This window comes from Papio anubis, chromosome 8 (genome assembly GCF_008728515.1).
Source record: "Papio anubis isolate 15944 chromosome 8, Panubis1.0, whole genome shotgun sequence".
NCBI classification, from domain to species: Eukaryota; Metazoa; Chordata; class Mammalia; order Primates; family Cercopithecidae; genus Papio; species Papio anubis.
Window position 1 is genome coordinate 36,469,319 of NC_044983.1, and position 17,254 is coordinate 36,486,572.

Genomic DNA, 17,254 nt, shown 5'->3' on the forward strand with positions numbered 1-17,254 from the left:
CATAAACCCCATGAGTCATGGGAAGTGGGAGGTTATTGAATCATGGGAATGGTTACCTACATGCTGTTCTCGTGATGCGAGTGAGTTCTCACGAGATCTGATGGCTTTGTAAGGGGCTTTAACCCACTTTGCACTGCCCTTATTCCTGCTAACATGTAAAGGACATGTTTGCTTCCCCTTCCACCATGATTGTAAGTTTCCTGAGGCCTCCCAGCCATGCTGAACTGTGAGTCAATTAAACCTCTTTCCTTTATAAATTACCCAGTCTTGGGTATGTCTTTATTAGAAGCATCAGAACAGACTAATACAGTAAACTGGCACTGGCAGTGGGGTGCTGCTATAAAGATATTCAGAAATGTGCAAGCAACTTTATAACTGGATGACAGGCAGAGGTTGGAACAGTTTGAAGGGCTTAGATGATATGAAAATGTGGGACGCTGGGCACGGTGGCTCAAGCCTGTAATCCCAGCACTTTGGGAGGCCAAGACGGGTGGATCACGAGGTCAGGAGATCGAGACCATCCTGGCTAACATGGTGAAACCCCATCTCTACTAAAAAATACAAAAAAAAAAAACTAGCTGGGTGAGGTGGCGGGCGCCTGTAGTCCCAGCTGCTCGGGAGGCTGAGGCAGGAGAATGGCTTAAACCCGGGAGGCGGAGCTTGCAGTGAGCTGAGATCTGGCCACTGCACTCCAGCCTGGGCAACAGAGCGAGACTCCATCTCAAAAAAAAAAAAAAAAAAATGTGGGGAAGTCTGGAACTTCCTAGAGACTTGGAGGGCTCAGAAGACAGGAAGATGTGGAAAAGTTTAGAACTTCCTAGAGGCTTGTTGAATAGCCTTGATCAAAATACTGAGAGTGATATGGACAGTAAAGTCCAGGCTGAGGTGGTCTCAGATGGAGATGAGAAACTCATTGGAAACTGGAGCAAAGGTCACTCTTGCTATGCAAAGGGACTGTCCGCATTTTGCCCCTGCCCTAGAGATCTGTAGAACTTTGAACTTGAGAGAGATGATTTAGGGTATCTGACAGAAGAAATGTCTAATCAACAAAGCATTCAAGAGGAAGCAGAGCAGAAAAGTTTGGAAAATTTGCAGCCTGATTATGCAATAGAAAAGAAAACCCCATTTTCTGGGGAGAAATTCAAGCCTGCTGCAGAAATTTGCAAAAGTAATAAGCCAAATGTTAATCTCCAAGACAATGTGGAAAATGTCTCCAGGGCAGGGCACGTCAGGGACCTTCAGAGCAGCTCCTCCCATCACAGGTCAGGAGGCCTTGGAGGGAAAATGGTTTCCTTGGCCAGGTCCAGGGCCCCCCTGCTGTGTGCAGCCTAGAGGCTTGGTGTCCTGTGTTCCAGCCACTCCAGCCATGGCTAAAGGGGGCCAAGGTACAGCTCAGGCCATGGCTTCAGAGGGTGCAAGCCCCAAGCCTTGGCAGCTTCCACATGGTGTTGAGCATGCAGGTGCACAGAAGAATTGAGGTTTGGGAACCTCCACCTAGATTTCAGAGGCTGTATGGAAATGCCTGGATGTCCAAGCAGAAGTGTGCTGCAGGGAAGAGCCCTCATGGAGAACTTCTGCTAGGGCAGAGCAGAAAGGAAATGTGGGGTTGGAGTTCCCACACAGAGTCCCCACTGGAGCACTGCCTAGTAGAGCTGTGAGAAGAGGGCCACTGTCCTCCAGACCCCAGAGTGGTAGATCCACCAACAGTTTGCACTGTGTGCCTGGAAAAGCTATAGACACTCAATATCAGCTCATGAAAGCAGCCAGGAGCGGGGCTGTACCCTGTAAAGCCACGGGGCAAAGCTGCCCAAGACTTTGGAAACCCACCTCTTGTATCAGTATTGCTCAGAACAGGTCTCAAGACTGACCATAAACAAGATCTCTGCAGCACTGTGACATGCTTGTGATGGCTATGACACTCACGCTGGAGGTTGCTGGTTTACTGGAATGAGGGCAAGAAACACCTGGCCCACCCAGGGTGGAAAACCACTCAAGGTGTTCCTAAACCACAAACAACGGCATGAGCAATGAGCGATCTGTGCCTTAAGGACACATTCCTGCTGCAGATAACAAGCCAGAGCCTGTCCCTTTGTTCCCCATAAGGAATACTTTTAGTCAATCTATAAACTGCAGAAACGACGTTAATCATGGGCTTACTGTCAATAAATAGGTGGGTCAAACTCTGTTCAAGGCTGTCAGCTCTGAAGGCTGTTAGCCCCCTGATCTCACTGTGCACTCTATTTCTGTGTCTGTGTCTTTATTCCTCTAGTGCCACTGGGTTGGGGTCTCCACGACCAAGCTGGTCTCAGCAAGTGTGACCTGGATGTGATACATGTAGTCAAAGGAGATCATTTTAGAGCTTTAAGATTTGACTGTGGTCTGGAATTGAAACTTGTGTGGGTCCTGTAGCCCCTTTGTTTGGCCAATTTCTCCCATTTGGAATAAGTATTTTTACCCAATGCCTGTAACCTCCATTGTGTCTAGGAAGTAGCTACCTTGCTTTTAATTTTACAGGTTCAGAGGCAGAAGGGACTTTACTTGTCTCAGATGAGACTTTGGACTTGGACTTTTGAGTTCATGTTGGAATGAGCTAAGACTTTGGGGGACTGTTGGGAAGGCATGATTGTGTTTTGAAATGTGAGAACATGAGATTTGGGAGGGGCCGGGGGCAAAATGATATGGTTTGGGTCACCCAAATCTCATCTTTTTTTTTTTTTCCCCAAGATGGAGTCTCACTCTGTCAACAGGCTGGAGGGCAGTGGCGTGATCTTGGCTCACTGACTCCCAGGTTCAAGTGATTCTCCTGCCTCAGCCACACATGTAGCTGGGAATACAGGCATGCACCACCATGCCCAGCTAATTTTTGTATTTTTAGTAGAGACAGGGTTTCACCATGTTAGCCAGAATGGTCTCAATCTCTTGACCTCGTGATCCACCTGCCTTGGCCTCCCAAAGTGCTGGGATTACAGGCATGAGCCACTGTACCTGGCCTCCAAGTCTCATCTTGAACTGTAGCTCCTATAATCCCCACGTTATGGGAGGGAACTGGTAGAAGGTAATTGAATCATGGGGGTGGTTACCTCCATGCTGTTCTTGTGAAGTGAGTGAGTTCTCACAAGATCTGATGGTTTTACAAGTGTTTTCCCACCCTCCCCTTCACTCGGCACTTCTCCTTGATGCCGCCATGTGGAGAAGGATGTGTTTACTTCCCCTTCTGCCATAATTGTAAGTTTCCTGAGGCCTCCCCAGCCATGCCGAACTGTGAGTCAATTAAACTTCTTTCCTTTATAAACTACCCAGTCTCAGGTATATCTTTCTTAGCAGCATGAGAACACACTAATACACTCTGTCTCTACAAAAAAAATAAGAAAAATGAGCCAGGCGTGGTGGCACATGCCAGGAGTTCCAGCTACTAAGGAGGCTAAGGAGGGAGGATTGCTTGAGACAAGAAGGTTGAGGTTGTAGTGAGCCATGATCTGCACTACAGCCTGGGTGACAGGGTAAGACCCTATCTCTTAAAAAACAAACAAACACCACCTGGAAAACATAGAGAAAAGAAAAGCTATCTTTATAATTTATAAATTATGAGAATTGGGAATTCTCATAATTGGGAATCATAATTATGGGAATCATAATCATGAGCATTCTGAATACTGTATTTGAGGATGTGAGAATGGCCTCCATATTTTCACCATGGTAGAATAATTCACACTCCAGTCGGCATCTGCATCAAATCAGCTTTCTGGTAAACTGAGTGAATTAAGCAGTTACTGGAGAGAGAGCTCCTAAAAATATCTTTTTCCTGTTTGGCCATCCTAAACTTCTAACCTGGTGTTCTGGTAGTGATTTTCATTAACCTTATCATGAGAGGGTACCCAGGTTTTTTGTTTTGTTTTTTTCCTTTTTTTTTTTTTTGAGACAGAGTCTCGCTCTATCACCCAGGCTGGAGTGCAGTGGCCAGATCTCAGCTCACTGCAAGCTCCGCCTCCCGGGTTCACGCCATTCTCCGGCCTCAGCCTCCCGAGTAGCTGGGACTACAGGCGCCAGCCACCTCACCCGGCTACTTTTTTGTATTTTTTAGTAGAGACGGGGTTTCACCATGTTAGCCAGGATGGTCTCGATCTCCTGACCTCGTGATCCACCCGTCTCGGCCTCCCAAAGTGCTGGGATTACAGGCTTGAGCCACCGCGCCCGGCCCCCCTTTTTTTTTTAAGCAGAGCTTCACTCTGTTGCACAGGCTGGACTGGAGTGGTGTGATCTCGGTTTACCGCAACCAACTCCACCTCCTGGGTTCAAGCCATTCTCCTGCCTCAGTCTCCTGAGTAGCTGGAACCACAGGCACATGCCACTATGCCCAGCTAATTTTTGTATTTTTAGTAGAGATGGGGTTTCACCATGTTGGCCAGGCTGGTCTCAAACTTCTGACCTCAGGTGATCTGCCTGCCTCAGCTTCCCAAAGTGCTGGGATTACAGGCTTGAACCACACAGGTGAAACCCCATCTCTAGTAAAGATACAAAACTTAGGCGGGCATCATGGCACGTGCCTGAAATCCCAGCAGCTGGGGAGGCTGAGGCAAGAGAATAGCTTCAACCCGAACCCGGGAGGTGGAGGTTGCAGGGAGCTGAGATCGCCCTACTGCACTCAGTCTGGGCGACAAAGCCAGACTCTGTTTCCAAAAAAAAAAAAAAAAAAAGGCTGGGCGCGGTGGCTCACACCTGTAATCTCAGCACTTTGGGAGGCCGAGGAGGGTAGATCACTTGAGATCAGGAGCTGGAGGCCACCGTGGCCAACATGGTGAAACCCTGCCTCTACTAAAAATACAAAAATTAGCTGGGCGTGGTGACAGACACCTGTAATCCCAGCTACTCGGGAGACTGAGGCAAAAGAATCGCTTGAACCTGGGGCGGAGGTTGCAGTGAGCCAAGATCGCACCACTGCACTCCAGCCTGGGCAACAGAGCGAGACTCTCTCAAAAGAAAAAACAAAACAACAAGAAAACACACAATTTTGCGACCATATGTTAAAACTGCTACAATAATATGTATTTGGGAGGAGATACTTAGAGCAAGCATCCCTTTGGAGTACCATCTCTTTGGAGTACCAACACCTGATTTTAGTTTTTATCACCAATTTTAAAATGTCACCTGGCAACTCAGGTCTTTCTTCAATTTTGTTGAAAACCAATAATTGGGAACCAATTGGGAAATCAGTATCTACATATTTTCCATGGCGTTCAGTGGCCCGGACGTTCCTACCCTATTGGTGGACACATCATTGTAAGATTGGAGTGAGGATTGGCGAGGGGTGCGCCCTTCTTGTGTAAAGCGGGAGAAGAGTCTATTGTTAGGCAACATTTTAGGATATAGGATAATAAACATTGGTGTCCTGAAAACGTTCCTGGCCGCAACACTCAGAGCTTTGCATTCTCCAGTTTGGAAACCATGGCTCTGAAAGACTCAACTCACTCCAGTGATGCCAGCCACCAGCTACTGTCGATGACTTCGCAAGTTCGTACTTTCAGTCCACACCTCTTCCTTTCGCTGGGCACCAAACTTGTCTACGTTCCGAGTGTCCCGGCACCCTCCCGGGATTCGCTTTCCACCTCTCACACTAGGAAGCGGCAAGCCGCTTCCGGTGCCCACACCGATCCTCTGCTGCCCGCCCTGGGTCCTCCACCCTCGCCCCTGGAATCGGCCTCCCTAGATTCCCTTCCCTCTGAAGGTCATTTGGAAACGGGCTCCAGGGGGCGACCCTGCGCAGAAAACCAAATTCCATCCGGGTTGGGCAGGGAGTGCTAGTCTCCAAGGAAGACGTTTCCCACTTTCGGTGGTGAGGAGTGTTCGGTGGCACGGCCAGCGCTCTCAAAGCTCCTCCTCTACGCGGGGATATCCAGTCGTAGCCACGAAAATACGCTGCATCCGTCCCTGATTCCAAAGGAAGTCCTAGAGGGAGTCCTACCAACCATCTAGCTTCCTCCGCCTTCCCCGTGCCAGGCCAGCGGCCACCGCAGGCTTGGAGGCCCGGCCCACCTCTGCCCGCGCGACTGGCCTTAAAGCGGTAGTGTAGTTAGGCTTCCTCAGGCAGGCAGTGGACCCACCGCGAGTTTTTCCTGTTTGAAGACTACAGCGTCTCACAACAACGCGCGCGAGAAGAGAGGGTACTCTCGCGAGAAGTCCAGGGGTGGCCGTGATGGCGGCGGCGGGAGCAGGACCCGGCCAGGAAGCGGGTGCCGGGCCTGGCCCAGGAGCGGCCGCAAATGCAACAGCTGCAGAAGAGGGGGAGATGAAGCCGGTGGCAGCGGGAGCAGCCGCTCCTCCTGGAGAGGGGACCTCTGCTCCTCCGACAGCTGAGCCCAGTTCCGGCGAGGCTGAAGGCGGGTAAGAGGTCCTGCGGCCAGAGGAGGACGCGGGAGGGAGGCCCGCCCCTCCTGAATTCCGCGGCTCTTGGAGCCCTGCCGCCCGCCCCCTGCGAACTCAGGCCCAGCCGCCAATGGCTCGCCCTGCCCCTGCGCAGGTTGGCCCGTCCTCTCTCAAGAATATCTCAGATAACGCCCCTTCCGCACCTTTCACGGGCGGTGGGAGTTGAGGCGCCTGTCATTATCACTGACTCTTGCTCCCCGGCAGGAAGCTGGTAGCTCACTCTTTAATGGGAGGCCTTTACATATTCCAGAAAAAAAAAAAAAAAAAAAAAACCAAAAAACTACTTTTGCAGTGCCAGACTGGAAGAAGTAACGGTCACTCTGAAAACAGGGTGGGAGAGCTGCCTCTCTTTGAACCTCTCCCAGGACCACCTCTAACCCAGGTAGATTTGTCTGTAAAAGCTGATTAGGCGTCCGTGTGCTCCGTAGGTCCGCTACTGTCTTGTCCACCTTCTCAATATCCTGACAATACCTTGGGCATCCAGTCTGAGAACAGGCGTAGCTGAAAAAGCTGCAGGAATATGAAGTTCGACTGTAATTTGATCATCATTTTTGGGAATAGGTATTTTGAGGTTTGTTTGTATTGAGAATTCTTGCTTGAGCTCTTTCATTATCTTATAGGGAGGCAAACTTGGTCGATGTAAGCGGTGGTTTGGAGACAGAATCATCTAATGGAAAAGATACACTAGTAAGTATTTCTTTTTAGTTGTTTGCAAGACAACATAGGGTTTGGTTTTAAATTTTTTTTTTGCGGCGGAGCCTCACTCTGTCGCCCAGGCTGGAATGCAGTGGCGCTATCTGGGCTCACTGCAACCTCCTCCCGGGTTCCTGCGATTCTCCTGCCTCACCCTTCCGAATAGCTGGGATTACAGGCACCTGCCAACACACCCAGCTACTTTTTTTTTTTTTTTTTTTTTTAGTAGAGACGGGGTTTCACGATGTTGGCCACGCTGGTCTCCAACTCCTGACCTCAGGTGATTCTCCCTCCTCGGCCTCCCAAAGTGCTGGGATTACAGGCTTGAGATACCGCACGCGGCCTTGTTCTTAAATTTTTAAGCGAATCAAAAATACATTCAGTCCAGGCACGGTGGCTCATGCCTGTAATCCCAGCACTTTGGGAGGCTGAGACCAGCCTGGGCAACATAGGGAGACCCTTGTCCCTTAAAAAAATAAAATAAAGTAAAATACATTCAAGTCAACTGATTTGATTCTCGAATTGCTCTGACACAGGAAGGTGCTGGGGATACGTCAGAGGTGATGGATACTCAGGCGGGCTCCGTGGATGAAGAGAATGGCCGACAGTTGGGTGAAGTAGAGCTGCAATGTGGGATTTGTACAAAATGGTTCACGGCTGACACATTTGGCATAGATACCTCGTGAGTACTTTTCATAGTTTTTGTAAGAATTACTCGGTAAAATAAATCTGAACATGCTCAACAGTTAGTTTCTGGGCAAAATAAATGCGAAGTATTTCCTATGTCTCCTGACTCCTATTCAGCAAGTAGGATGTTGAATCAGGGATTGTTTTAATTCCCTTAGCATGTTATCTGCTTACTGACGGCACAGCCCTGATAGATACAATGGTGGGTATTGTCCCTCCATTTGAGTTTACAACCTGGTTTGGAGACCAAAAAAAATGCAATTACAAACTGTTATATAAACAAATTTAGGACAATATAAACCTTGTGTTGGTGTTTTGGATTTTTCAGAAAGAATTAGTGTATATGTGGATAAAGCCTGTTGTCCCAAATTTGAGATGACCCATGCTCTTTATGCCTGAACCGTCCTCTTTTTCCTTTCTCATTGCTGCTGACTTACTCCTTTAGGTATGTTGTCTGCTCTCCTCAGCAAAGCTATTTCCAATCATGTGCCTCTTCTAGTGAATTAAAATAATATTGTGATTGAGAATGAAAGACTTTTTTCCTTATACCGACTCGTGTCTATTGGAATAACTGTACTGCTCGCTCTTTGTAATGTTCTTTATGGTCTATATTATACTAATACATTTATATAAGACTATATAAAAATAAGGCTGCATATGTGTGTGTTTTCTTGTTTTTTTCTTGCAACCGGGTCTCGCTCTGCTGCCCAGGCTGGAGTGCAATGGCAGGATCACAGCTTGCTGCAGCGTCGAACTTCTGAGCTCAAGGAATCCTCCTGCCTCACCCTTCCAAAGTATTGGGATTACCGGCATGAGCCACCACACCCAGCTTTCCTTTATAATCCGTTGTATACTTTCTAGTTAAAAGGTTAAAATGGGTTTTAGAAATGCTGATGTCTTAATTAACATGTGACTTGTGATTTAGGAAAGAGTGTTTTTAAAAAGAAAGAAAAATACTGAAGGATCAGGAAGAAATAATTGATCTTGGTAGCAACACCTGTTGGGAAAACACACTAGCTAAGTGAGCCTGGTCTCTTAGAGAGGCCTAAGATAGGGCCACTTTTGCCGGAAGAATTTGTTTGGATAGACAGTTTAGGAAAGGAAATTTACTAGTGAGATAACTGGGAGGAATTCAAGGAAAAATCAAATCACAGTTCAAAATTTTGGTAGCTTTGGAGACAAGAGTTTGTAACCGAACTTGAAAAGTTGTATCTAAAGCCCAGTTAGATCCTATCCGTGGTATCAAGTTTAAAAAAAGCAGGGGGCGGGGGCCAGGCACAGTGGCTCACGCCTGTAATCCCAGCACTTTGGGAGGCCGAGGCAGGCTGATCACGAGGTCGGGAGTTGGAAACAAGCCTGACCGATATGGTGAAACCCCGTCTCCAAAAAAAATACAAAAATTAGCTGGGTGCAGTGTTGCACACCTGTAGTCCCAGCTACTCGGGAGGCAGGAGAATCACTTGAACCTGGGAAGCGGAGGTTGCACTCCAGCCTGGGCGACAGAGTGAGACTCTGTCTCAAAAAAAAAAAAAAAGGCAAGGCATGGTGGCTGACACCTGTAATCCCCGCACTTTAGGAGGTGGAGACAGGAGGATGACTTGAGCCCAGGCGTTCTAGACCAGCCTAGGCAACATAGTGCGATCCTATCTCTATGAGAAATAGAAAAAATGAGCTAGGCATGGTGATGCACCCCTGTAGTACCAGCTACTCAGGAGTTTTAGGTGGGAGGATTGCTTAAGCGCCGCAGGTTGAGGCTGCAATGAGCCATGATTGTACCACTGCACTCCTGCCTGTGTAACAGAGTGAAACCCTGTACCCCCCCAAAAAAAAAATAAAGCCCAGTTAGGTGGGATGGATTATCTTTTGCAACTGAGATAGAGAATGTGAGCTAGCAGGGTATGAAAAAGGCTGCTCTTTACACCTGTTTGTGTTTGAATTAAAATAACTATTTACCTACCTATCTTTAGTATGAGGCTTTGCCTTCTGTAAATGAGTTTATCACAATAAACTGTTTAACAGAAGAGGTTCTACAGAGAAGTGAAGGTAAGGAAACTCAGCCTTAACATTTGTAAGAATGTTTCTTAATTCCATGAGGGTAACAATAGTTGGTAAATGCTTGGTAGTCTTCTCTGAGGATACCCTAAGCTAGTTTCAGAGTCCAAGATAAACATTTGTTCTGGTTTCTTCTCTTCTAGCTTAAGCCATTTATACTAAAGGTCTTCTGTCCTTCTGTTACTTTGCCCTTTGCAAGACTAAACTCCTGTCCTTTTCCTGTCACCCTGTGCAATCACTACCATGTTTCCTCAAATGCGTTGATTCCTCTGTTGCATCCCATGTCTGCCATATTGTCTTTCCCCTCCTGGCCTCTTCCTCTCTTGACCTCAAATAGGCAAGTCTTCTCTTGATGTCAGGTGATCTACCCGTCTTGGCCTCTCAAAGTTCTGGGATTACAGGCATGAGCCACCACGCCTGGCCTAGTTACCTACATTTTTAATTCATTTTTTCTTACATTCTGCCTGCCCTTTCCAACCACATCATTGACACCATAGAGATACACCTTAGACTACTTTGTCCTTTTCTACAGCTGGCCTGGCATATTCTTTTTAGGTGCTCAAAAAATAAACTAACAAGATACCTTGTAAGAACAAGTGAGAACCTTCTGGATGCCGAATTGTCCAGTATAATGGATAAAGTCTTATTAATTTTTGTGACAGAAAAATCCAGGTATTTTTAAGAATATGAGCCCTGTTTTGGTTTTGACAACCTTTTTACATTTTAAGACTATGTTGGCCGGGCGCGGTGGCTCAAGCCTGTAATCCCAGCACTTTGGGAGGCCGAGACGGGCGGATCACGAGGTCAGGAGATCGAGACCATGCTGGCTAACACGGTGAAACCCCGTTTCTACTAAAAAATACAAAAAATTAGCCGGGCGAGGTGGCGGGCGCCTGTAGTCCCAGCTACTGGGGAGGCTGAGGCAGGAGAATGGCGTGAACCCAGGAGGCGGAGCTTGCAGTGAGCTGAGATCCGGCCACTGCACTCCAGCCTGGGCGACAGAGTGAGACTCCGTCTCAAAAAAAAAAAAAAAAAAAGACTATGTTAACATATTAACATTTTAATTTACCTGTCACTGAGGGGAATGGATGCATGTTAACTTCTCATAAAGAAGTGGACAGCCTGGGCAACATGGTGAAAGCCTAACTCCATAAAAAAAATACAAAAATTAGCTGGGCATGGTGGCTCATTCTTGTATCCCAGCTACTTGGGGGACTGAAGTGGGAGAATCAACCTGAGCCAGGGAAGGTCAAGTCTGCAGTGAGCTATGATTGTAACACTGCACTCCAGCCTGGGTGGCAGAGTGAGACCCTGTCTTAAAAAAAAAAAAAAAAGAAGAAGAAGAAGAAGTGTGTGTATTCACAAGTTCACTAATTTGTATAATTTGTCTCTTCTGTAGATCCTGTCTACCTTTCATGACCAACTACAGTTTTCACTGCAATGTCTGCCATCACAGTGGGAATACCTATTTCCTCCGGAAGCAAGCAAGTAAGAACAAACTCTGGAGTATTAGAAGATGATTATGCACTGGAAAAGAAAAGGGATCTGGGCTTAGCAGAATCAGGAGACCTTTGCCTAGTAGCTGGTATAAGTTCAGTTGGGGTTTAGCTCTGAATAATTGCAGTTGCCCATTTCAGGTCACATGATGACTCCATTTTGCTGCTGTAATTGTTATTTTCTGGACCACTTATTAATTATTCCCTTGGTAATAGAGATATAGTACTATAGATAACTGTTTCTTCCTTTTTGTTTTTGATAGACTTGAAGGAAATGTGCCTTAGTGCTTTGGCCAACCTGACATGGCAGTCCCGAACGCAGGATGAACATCCGAAGACAATGTTCTCCAAAGATAAGGTAGAGGTGGAATTAATGTAATTGCAATTATACTAAAGAGTTAGGTGGAACTTCTAAATATACTCCCTAACAAGTACTTTCTTCCCAGTTTTTAATGAATATATGACAGTGGATTCAGTGATTACCTTGTTCTTTTTTTCTTTTTTTTTCAAGACGGAGTCTTGCTCTATTGTCCAGGCTGCAGCGCAGTGATGCAATCTCAGCTCACTGCATCCTCTGCCTCCTGGGTTCCAGCGATTCTCCTGCCTCAGCTTCCCGAGTAGCTGGGATTACAGGCTTGCGCCACCACGCCTGGCTAATTTTTTCTATTTTTGGTGGAGACAGGATTTCACCGTGTTGGCCAGGCTGGTCTCCAGCTGACCTCATGATCCCCCGCCTTGGCCTCCCAAAGTGCTGGGATTACAGGTGTGAGCCACCGCACCTGGCCTGTTCTGTTTTTTTTAAGAGAGAATCTCACTCTGTCACCCAGGCTAGAGTGCAGTGGTGTGATTATGGCTCACTGCAGCCTTGACCTCCTGGGCTAAAGCAATTCACCTTCCTTGGCCTCTCAAAGTGCTGGGAGTACAGATGTGAGCCACTGCGCGTGGCCCATTTTTAGTTTATTTTTTCCAAAATTATTTTGAAAATTTTCAAGGTGGAATGTAGCGACACCATCATGGCTCACTGAAGCCTTGACCTCCTAGGTTCAGGTGATCTTCCCACCTCAGCCTCTCGAGTAGCTGGGACTCCAGGTGCACGCCACCACACCCAGCTCATTTTTGTGTGTGTGTTTTTTTTTAAGAGACAGGGTTTCGCCACGTTGCCTAGGCTGGTCGAACTCCTGTACTCAAGTGATCCGTCCGCCTCGGCCTCCCAAGTTGTTGGGATTACAGGTGTGAGCCACTGCACCTGGCCTGTTTCTTCTTCGATTTGCCAGTTAACATTTTGCTACATTTGTTTTATCTCCCCCTATCTCTGTTTTTCTTTTAAGCTGTATGAGACTACCTTGTAGGTATATTTTACCCAATATTCTGTTAATACAATCACAATGCAATGATCATAGTAAAGAAATTTAACATTGATGCAGTACTACTAATTTACAGTTCATATTTGTAGTTTCTCAGGATTATTTTTGTGTTAATAATATCCTCCTCCATAGCTTCTTCCTCCATCCAGGATCTGGTTAGGATCACCCGTTACATTTAGTTGTAATGACTCTTTTGTCTCTAATCAATTAATAAAACAATTCCTTTATTCAGTTGGGTTTTGCTCTATTACCCAGCCCGAAGTGCAGTGGCACAGTCACGGCTCACTACAGCCTCAACCTCCTAGGTTCAAGCTATTCTCCCACCTCAGCTTCCCGAGCAGCTGCACTCATGCTACCACAGCCAGCTAATTAAAAAATTTTTTTATTGGAGATGTGGTCTCACTATGTTGCCCAGCTGGTTTTGACCTCCTGGGCTCAAGTGATCCTCCTGCCTTGGCCTCCCAAAGCTCTGGGAAGACAGGCATGAACCAACACACCCAGCTCCTTTATTTATTTATTTAATGAATTAAAAATTTTAAAGTGCTTAGACAGTTGTTTGGCATGATATTCCTCAATTTGCATTTGACTGTTTCTTCATGATTAGGTTCAGGTTAAACTTTTTTTTTTCCTCTTTAATAGGGACGGGTCTCACTACGTTGCCCAGGCTGTTCTTACACTCCTGGGCTCAAGCAATCCACTGGCCCTGGCCTCCCAAGGTGCTGAGATTAAAGTTGTGAGCCACTGTGCCTGGCCATGTGTTAAACATTTTTGGCAAGATTATATAGGTATCGTGTGTTTTTTAGACCGCCACATCAGGAGGTATATAAGATATTGGTTTGTTTTATTATTAGTGATCCTAAATTTGAGTAGTTGGTTAAGGAGGGAGCATTTTTATCTTTGTGCTAAGTAATCCTTAAGCCATACATTGAGTACCTTATTCTCCTACTCCTTTCAACTAGTGATTTTAGCCACCATTGATTATCCAACCCTGAATCAGTTGTTAGAGTAGTGGTTGTAAATCAGAATACATTCTTCAGTTGCAAGTCTTCTGTAAATAACTTCCCCTCATTCTTTTTTTTCCCTTGGAAATATCACTGTGGATTTTTTTAAAAAATCAATGTGTCCATTGTTGGAAATTTTTTTTTTTTTAAATTGAGATGGAGTCTGGCTCTGTCACCCAGGCTAGAGTGCAGTGGTACGATGTTTTGGCTCACTGCAACTTCTGCCTCCTGGGTTCAAGTAATTATCCTGCCTCAGCTTCCTGAGTAGCTGGGACTACTGGCGCATGCCACCATGCCTGGCTAATTTTTGTATTTTTTGGTAGAGACGGGGTTTAACCATGTTGGCCAGGCTGGTCTCAAACTTCTGACCTCAAGTGATCTGCCCACCTCAGCCTCCCAAAGTGCTGGGATTACAAGCGTGTGCCACTGCGCCCACACTTGCAAATGTTGTTGCATTTTTTTTATTTCTGACCCTCAGATTGTCCCAGATTCAACCATTGTAGCCCTATTGGACTGACTCCTGAAACTCTTTGATACGCCCCCATCCATTTTTGAACTCTTCCTTACTTTCTGGAATAACAAAATATTCCAGGCTTTCTTTGTACTTCCCCTGGTTCCTTTTAGTAAAGATTTAGTTTTCATGGAACTAACTCTGGTGGTGGAACTTTAGAAGATTATCTGCATAGGAGGCCAGAAGATGAAGGTCAAAAGTCGTTTCAGTCATGTAAGCAGGAGTTGGTGAGAGCCACAGTCACAGCAGTGGGGATGGAAGGGAGGCCTGATTGGAATGACATTTCTGAAATTTTAAAATTTATTTGGTGACTGTTTAGGTATAAAAATTGTGAGAGAAGCCGGGCACGGTGGCTCAAGCCTGTAATCCCAGCACTTTGGGAGGCCGAGACGGGTGGATCACAAGGTCAGGAGATCGAGACCATCCTGGCTCACCCGGTGAAACCCCGTTTCTACTAAAAAATACAAAAAACTAGCCGGGCGAGGTGGCGGGCGCCTGTAATCCCAGCTACTCGGAGGCTGAGGCAGGAGAATGGCGTAAACTCGGGAGGCGGAGCTTGCAGTGAGCTGAGATCCGGCCACTGCACTCCAGCCTGGGCGGCAGCGAGACTCTGTCTCAAAAAAAAAAAAAAAATTGTGAGAGAAGAGTCAAGGACAGCTCTTATTGTATCTAGCTTATTTGGGTGATTACTGGTTCTAAGTTATCGGGAGCAAGAATAGAAATCTGAAAAGCAGATTTATGAGGTAAGATACCAAGTTCCATTTTAGTCACAAGAAGTTTGAGGTCCCTTTAGGATGTCCAGATAGATATGTCTCAGCTGGTAGAAATAGGAGCTCAAGAGAGAATAATTTGGGAGTCATCTTCTAATTGATAACCAAGGGACTGTGACAGAGCTTTTCCCTCCAACTGGAGTGTAAGCCCCACATGGCTAAGGTTTGTTTCTACTTGTGGAAATCCCCATAATCTGTATATTGTGTGTATACAATGAAATATTCAGTGATTAAAAGACAAACATGTAAACCTTGTATAACATCATAGGGGGAAAAAACTAACATGGATTTTTCTCTTGATTCTAACAAGGTCTTTGAAAAATGCTGTTTTCTTTCTTTGTCAGCATATTTTTGACTGCAGTGGTAATAGTCTTAATTTATTTTTAAAATTAGGATATTATACCATTTATTGATAAATACTGGGAGTGCATGACAACCAGACAGAGACCTGGGAAAATGACTTGGCCAAATAACATTGTTAAAACAATGGTAAGTAGACTACAATTGATTAGACTTGACATTTAAGAAACCATTGTTCTTTGTAAGAATTAAATAATATTTTATCGTCTCACTGTGAAATGATAAAATTAAAACAACTTAATGTTATATCTTTGAGTGTGAGATACAGCTAATTGTGAATTTTAATAGTTTTTGGACACAGAATCAGTGAGATGCATATTGTGTCTTATGTGAACATTGCCCACATACACCTGGTTTTATGTATTGAAACTTTTGTCCACGGTACTTTTGCAAGAATAATTTTGTATTGAAATTAGAGACCATTTCTTTTCTTCTATTAAAAAAAATGTTATGGGCAATATTGTCCTTAAAATTAAAGAGAACACCTGTGGAGAAGTCAACAGCAAGCTGTTAACAGTGCTTATCTTTGTGAGATAGAAGGATAGGTGAGGATTATGAAAAACTTGGGCACTCTTCGTGTTTTCTTTGTTTGAATTCTTTGATGGTAACGGATTATTTCTTAGAAGGAAAAACAATACTATCTTTTTTGGACACTACACCTAGGAACTGACTTTTGGAGTTGGTGGTTGATTATTCATTCCATACTTTTAAGTATAAAATGTTCATTAATAGTAAAACACTGCTTCTTTTTAGAGTAAAGAAAGAGATGTTTTCTTGGTAAAGGAACACCCAGATCCAGGGAGTAAAGACCCAGAAGAAGATTACCCCAAATTTGGACTTTTGGATCAGGTACATTAATATGTTTTATATTTACTTTTTGATTTTAAGCCACTTGGGGATAGGGAGTCAGGTTCTGTTTACATGTGTATATTTGCCACATAACACACTGCCATTACATGCGCATAGCATCGTGGACTCCAAAAAAATAGTGACTGATACGAGAGTACTCACCTTCAACCAAGAGATCAGTGTCTTACAGTGTTTTAGTTGTGGGTCTTCTCCAAAATGTTATGAATTTCTTCAAATCACTTTATTTTAACTTTAGTTTCCTCACTTGTAACATGTAAAAAATGCTATTTCAAATTACTTCTAATCTTTCTGACATCTCAAATTTTGCTCTTAAAAACATTCTTTGTTGTGAAAATAATTTGTTATGAAGAATTTGTGTTGCATATCTAACATAACAGGCAAATGAAAATTGCCGTTTTTTTGTTCAACAGCAGGGTTCACATTTGGCCAGTCAGAATGTCAAATCTTAAAGCTGTGTCTTTACACGTTTTATTTGCCAGCTTTGAAAATGCAAGATTCAGCCCGGTGCAGTGGCTCATGCCTGTAATCCTAGCACTTTGGGAGACTGAGGCAGGAGGATTGCTTGAGTCCAAGAGTTCGAGACCAGCCTGGACAATATAGCAAGACCGGTCTCTCAAAAAAAAAAAAATGCAAGATTTCACATAGAAATTTAGATTTCTGTCTTGTAAAATGAAAACATCTGACTACATGGGGCCTGAATTCCCACAGGAGCTGAGTGAATGGGGCTTAGGCACTCTGGTTTGCCCTGTGCCCTCTCGTGCCTCTACCCAGGTTGATTGATTAATTGCCACTTATCACCATTCTGAAACTATTCTGGTCCTTACACTTGGCCTGCCTCACGCATACTTGCAAGAGTGCTTGCTGGTCCACAAAACACCCAAGTTTGGGACCCTGCAAGCTTCATTGTTTAGAATTGTCGATTTCAGGCCTGGCATGGTGGCGCACGCCTGTAATCCCAGCACTTTGGGAGGTTGAGGCGGGCAGATCACTTGAGGTCAGGAGTTCAAGACCAGCCTGGCCAACACGGTAA

At 45.2% G+C, this 17,254-nt stretch overlaps 1 protein-coding gene across 9 annotated transcripts in view; it reads left to right on the plus strand.

The window, feature by feature from the left end:
• Nucleotides 1-5,010: 5,010 nt before the first annotated feature.
• ASH2L (ASH2 like, histone lysine methyltransferase complex subunit) overlaps nucleotides 5,011-17,254 on the plus strand; it is a 34,991-nt gene continuing 22,747 nt past the window's right edge. For 3 of the 9 annotated variants that reach the window (XM_009212888.2, XM_003902651.4, XM_021942210.2), the window contains exons 1-7: nucleotides 6,438-6,802; nucleotides 7,041-7,107; nucleotides 7,650-7,795; nucleotides 11,252-11,340; nucleotides 11,612-11,706; nucleotides 15,388-15,483; nucleotides 16,108-16,203. In XM_009212888.2, the coding sequence (XP_009211152.1) occupies nucleotides 7,677-7,795; nucleotides 11,252-11,340; nucleotides 11,612-11,706; nucleotides 15,388-15,483; nucleotides 16,108-16,203 (495 nt within the window). In that variant the 5' untranslated portion in view covers nucleotides 6,438-6,802; nucleotides 7,041-7,107; nucleotides 7,650-7,676. Of the gene's footprint in view, nucleotides 6,379-6,437; nucleotides 6,803-7,040; nucleotides 7,108-7,649; nucleotides 7,796-11,251; nucleotides 11,341-11,611; nucleotides 11,707-15,387; nucleotides 15,484-16,107; nucleotides 16,204-17,254 lie in introns of those variants that run through there. The other 6 variants (XM_021942208.2, XM_017961937.3, XM_009212883.4 and 3 more) reach the window with 4 other exon arrangements.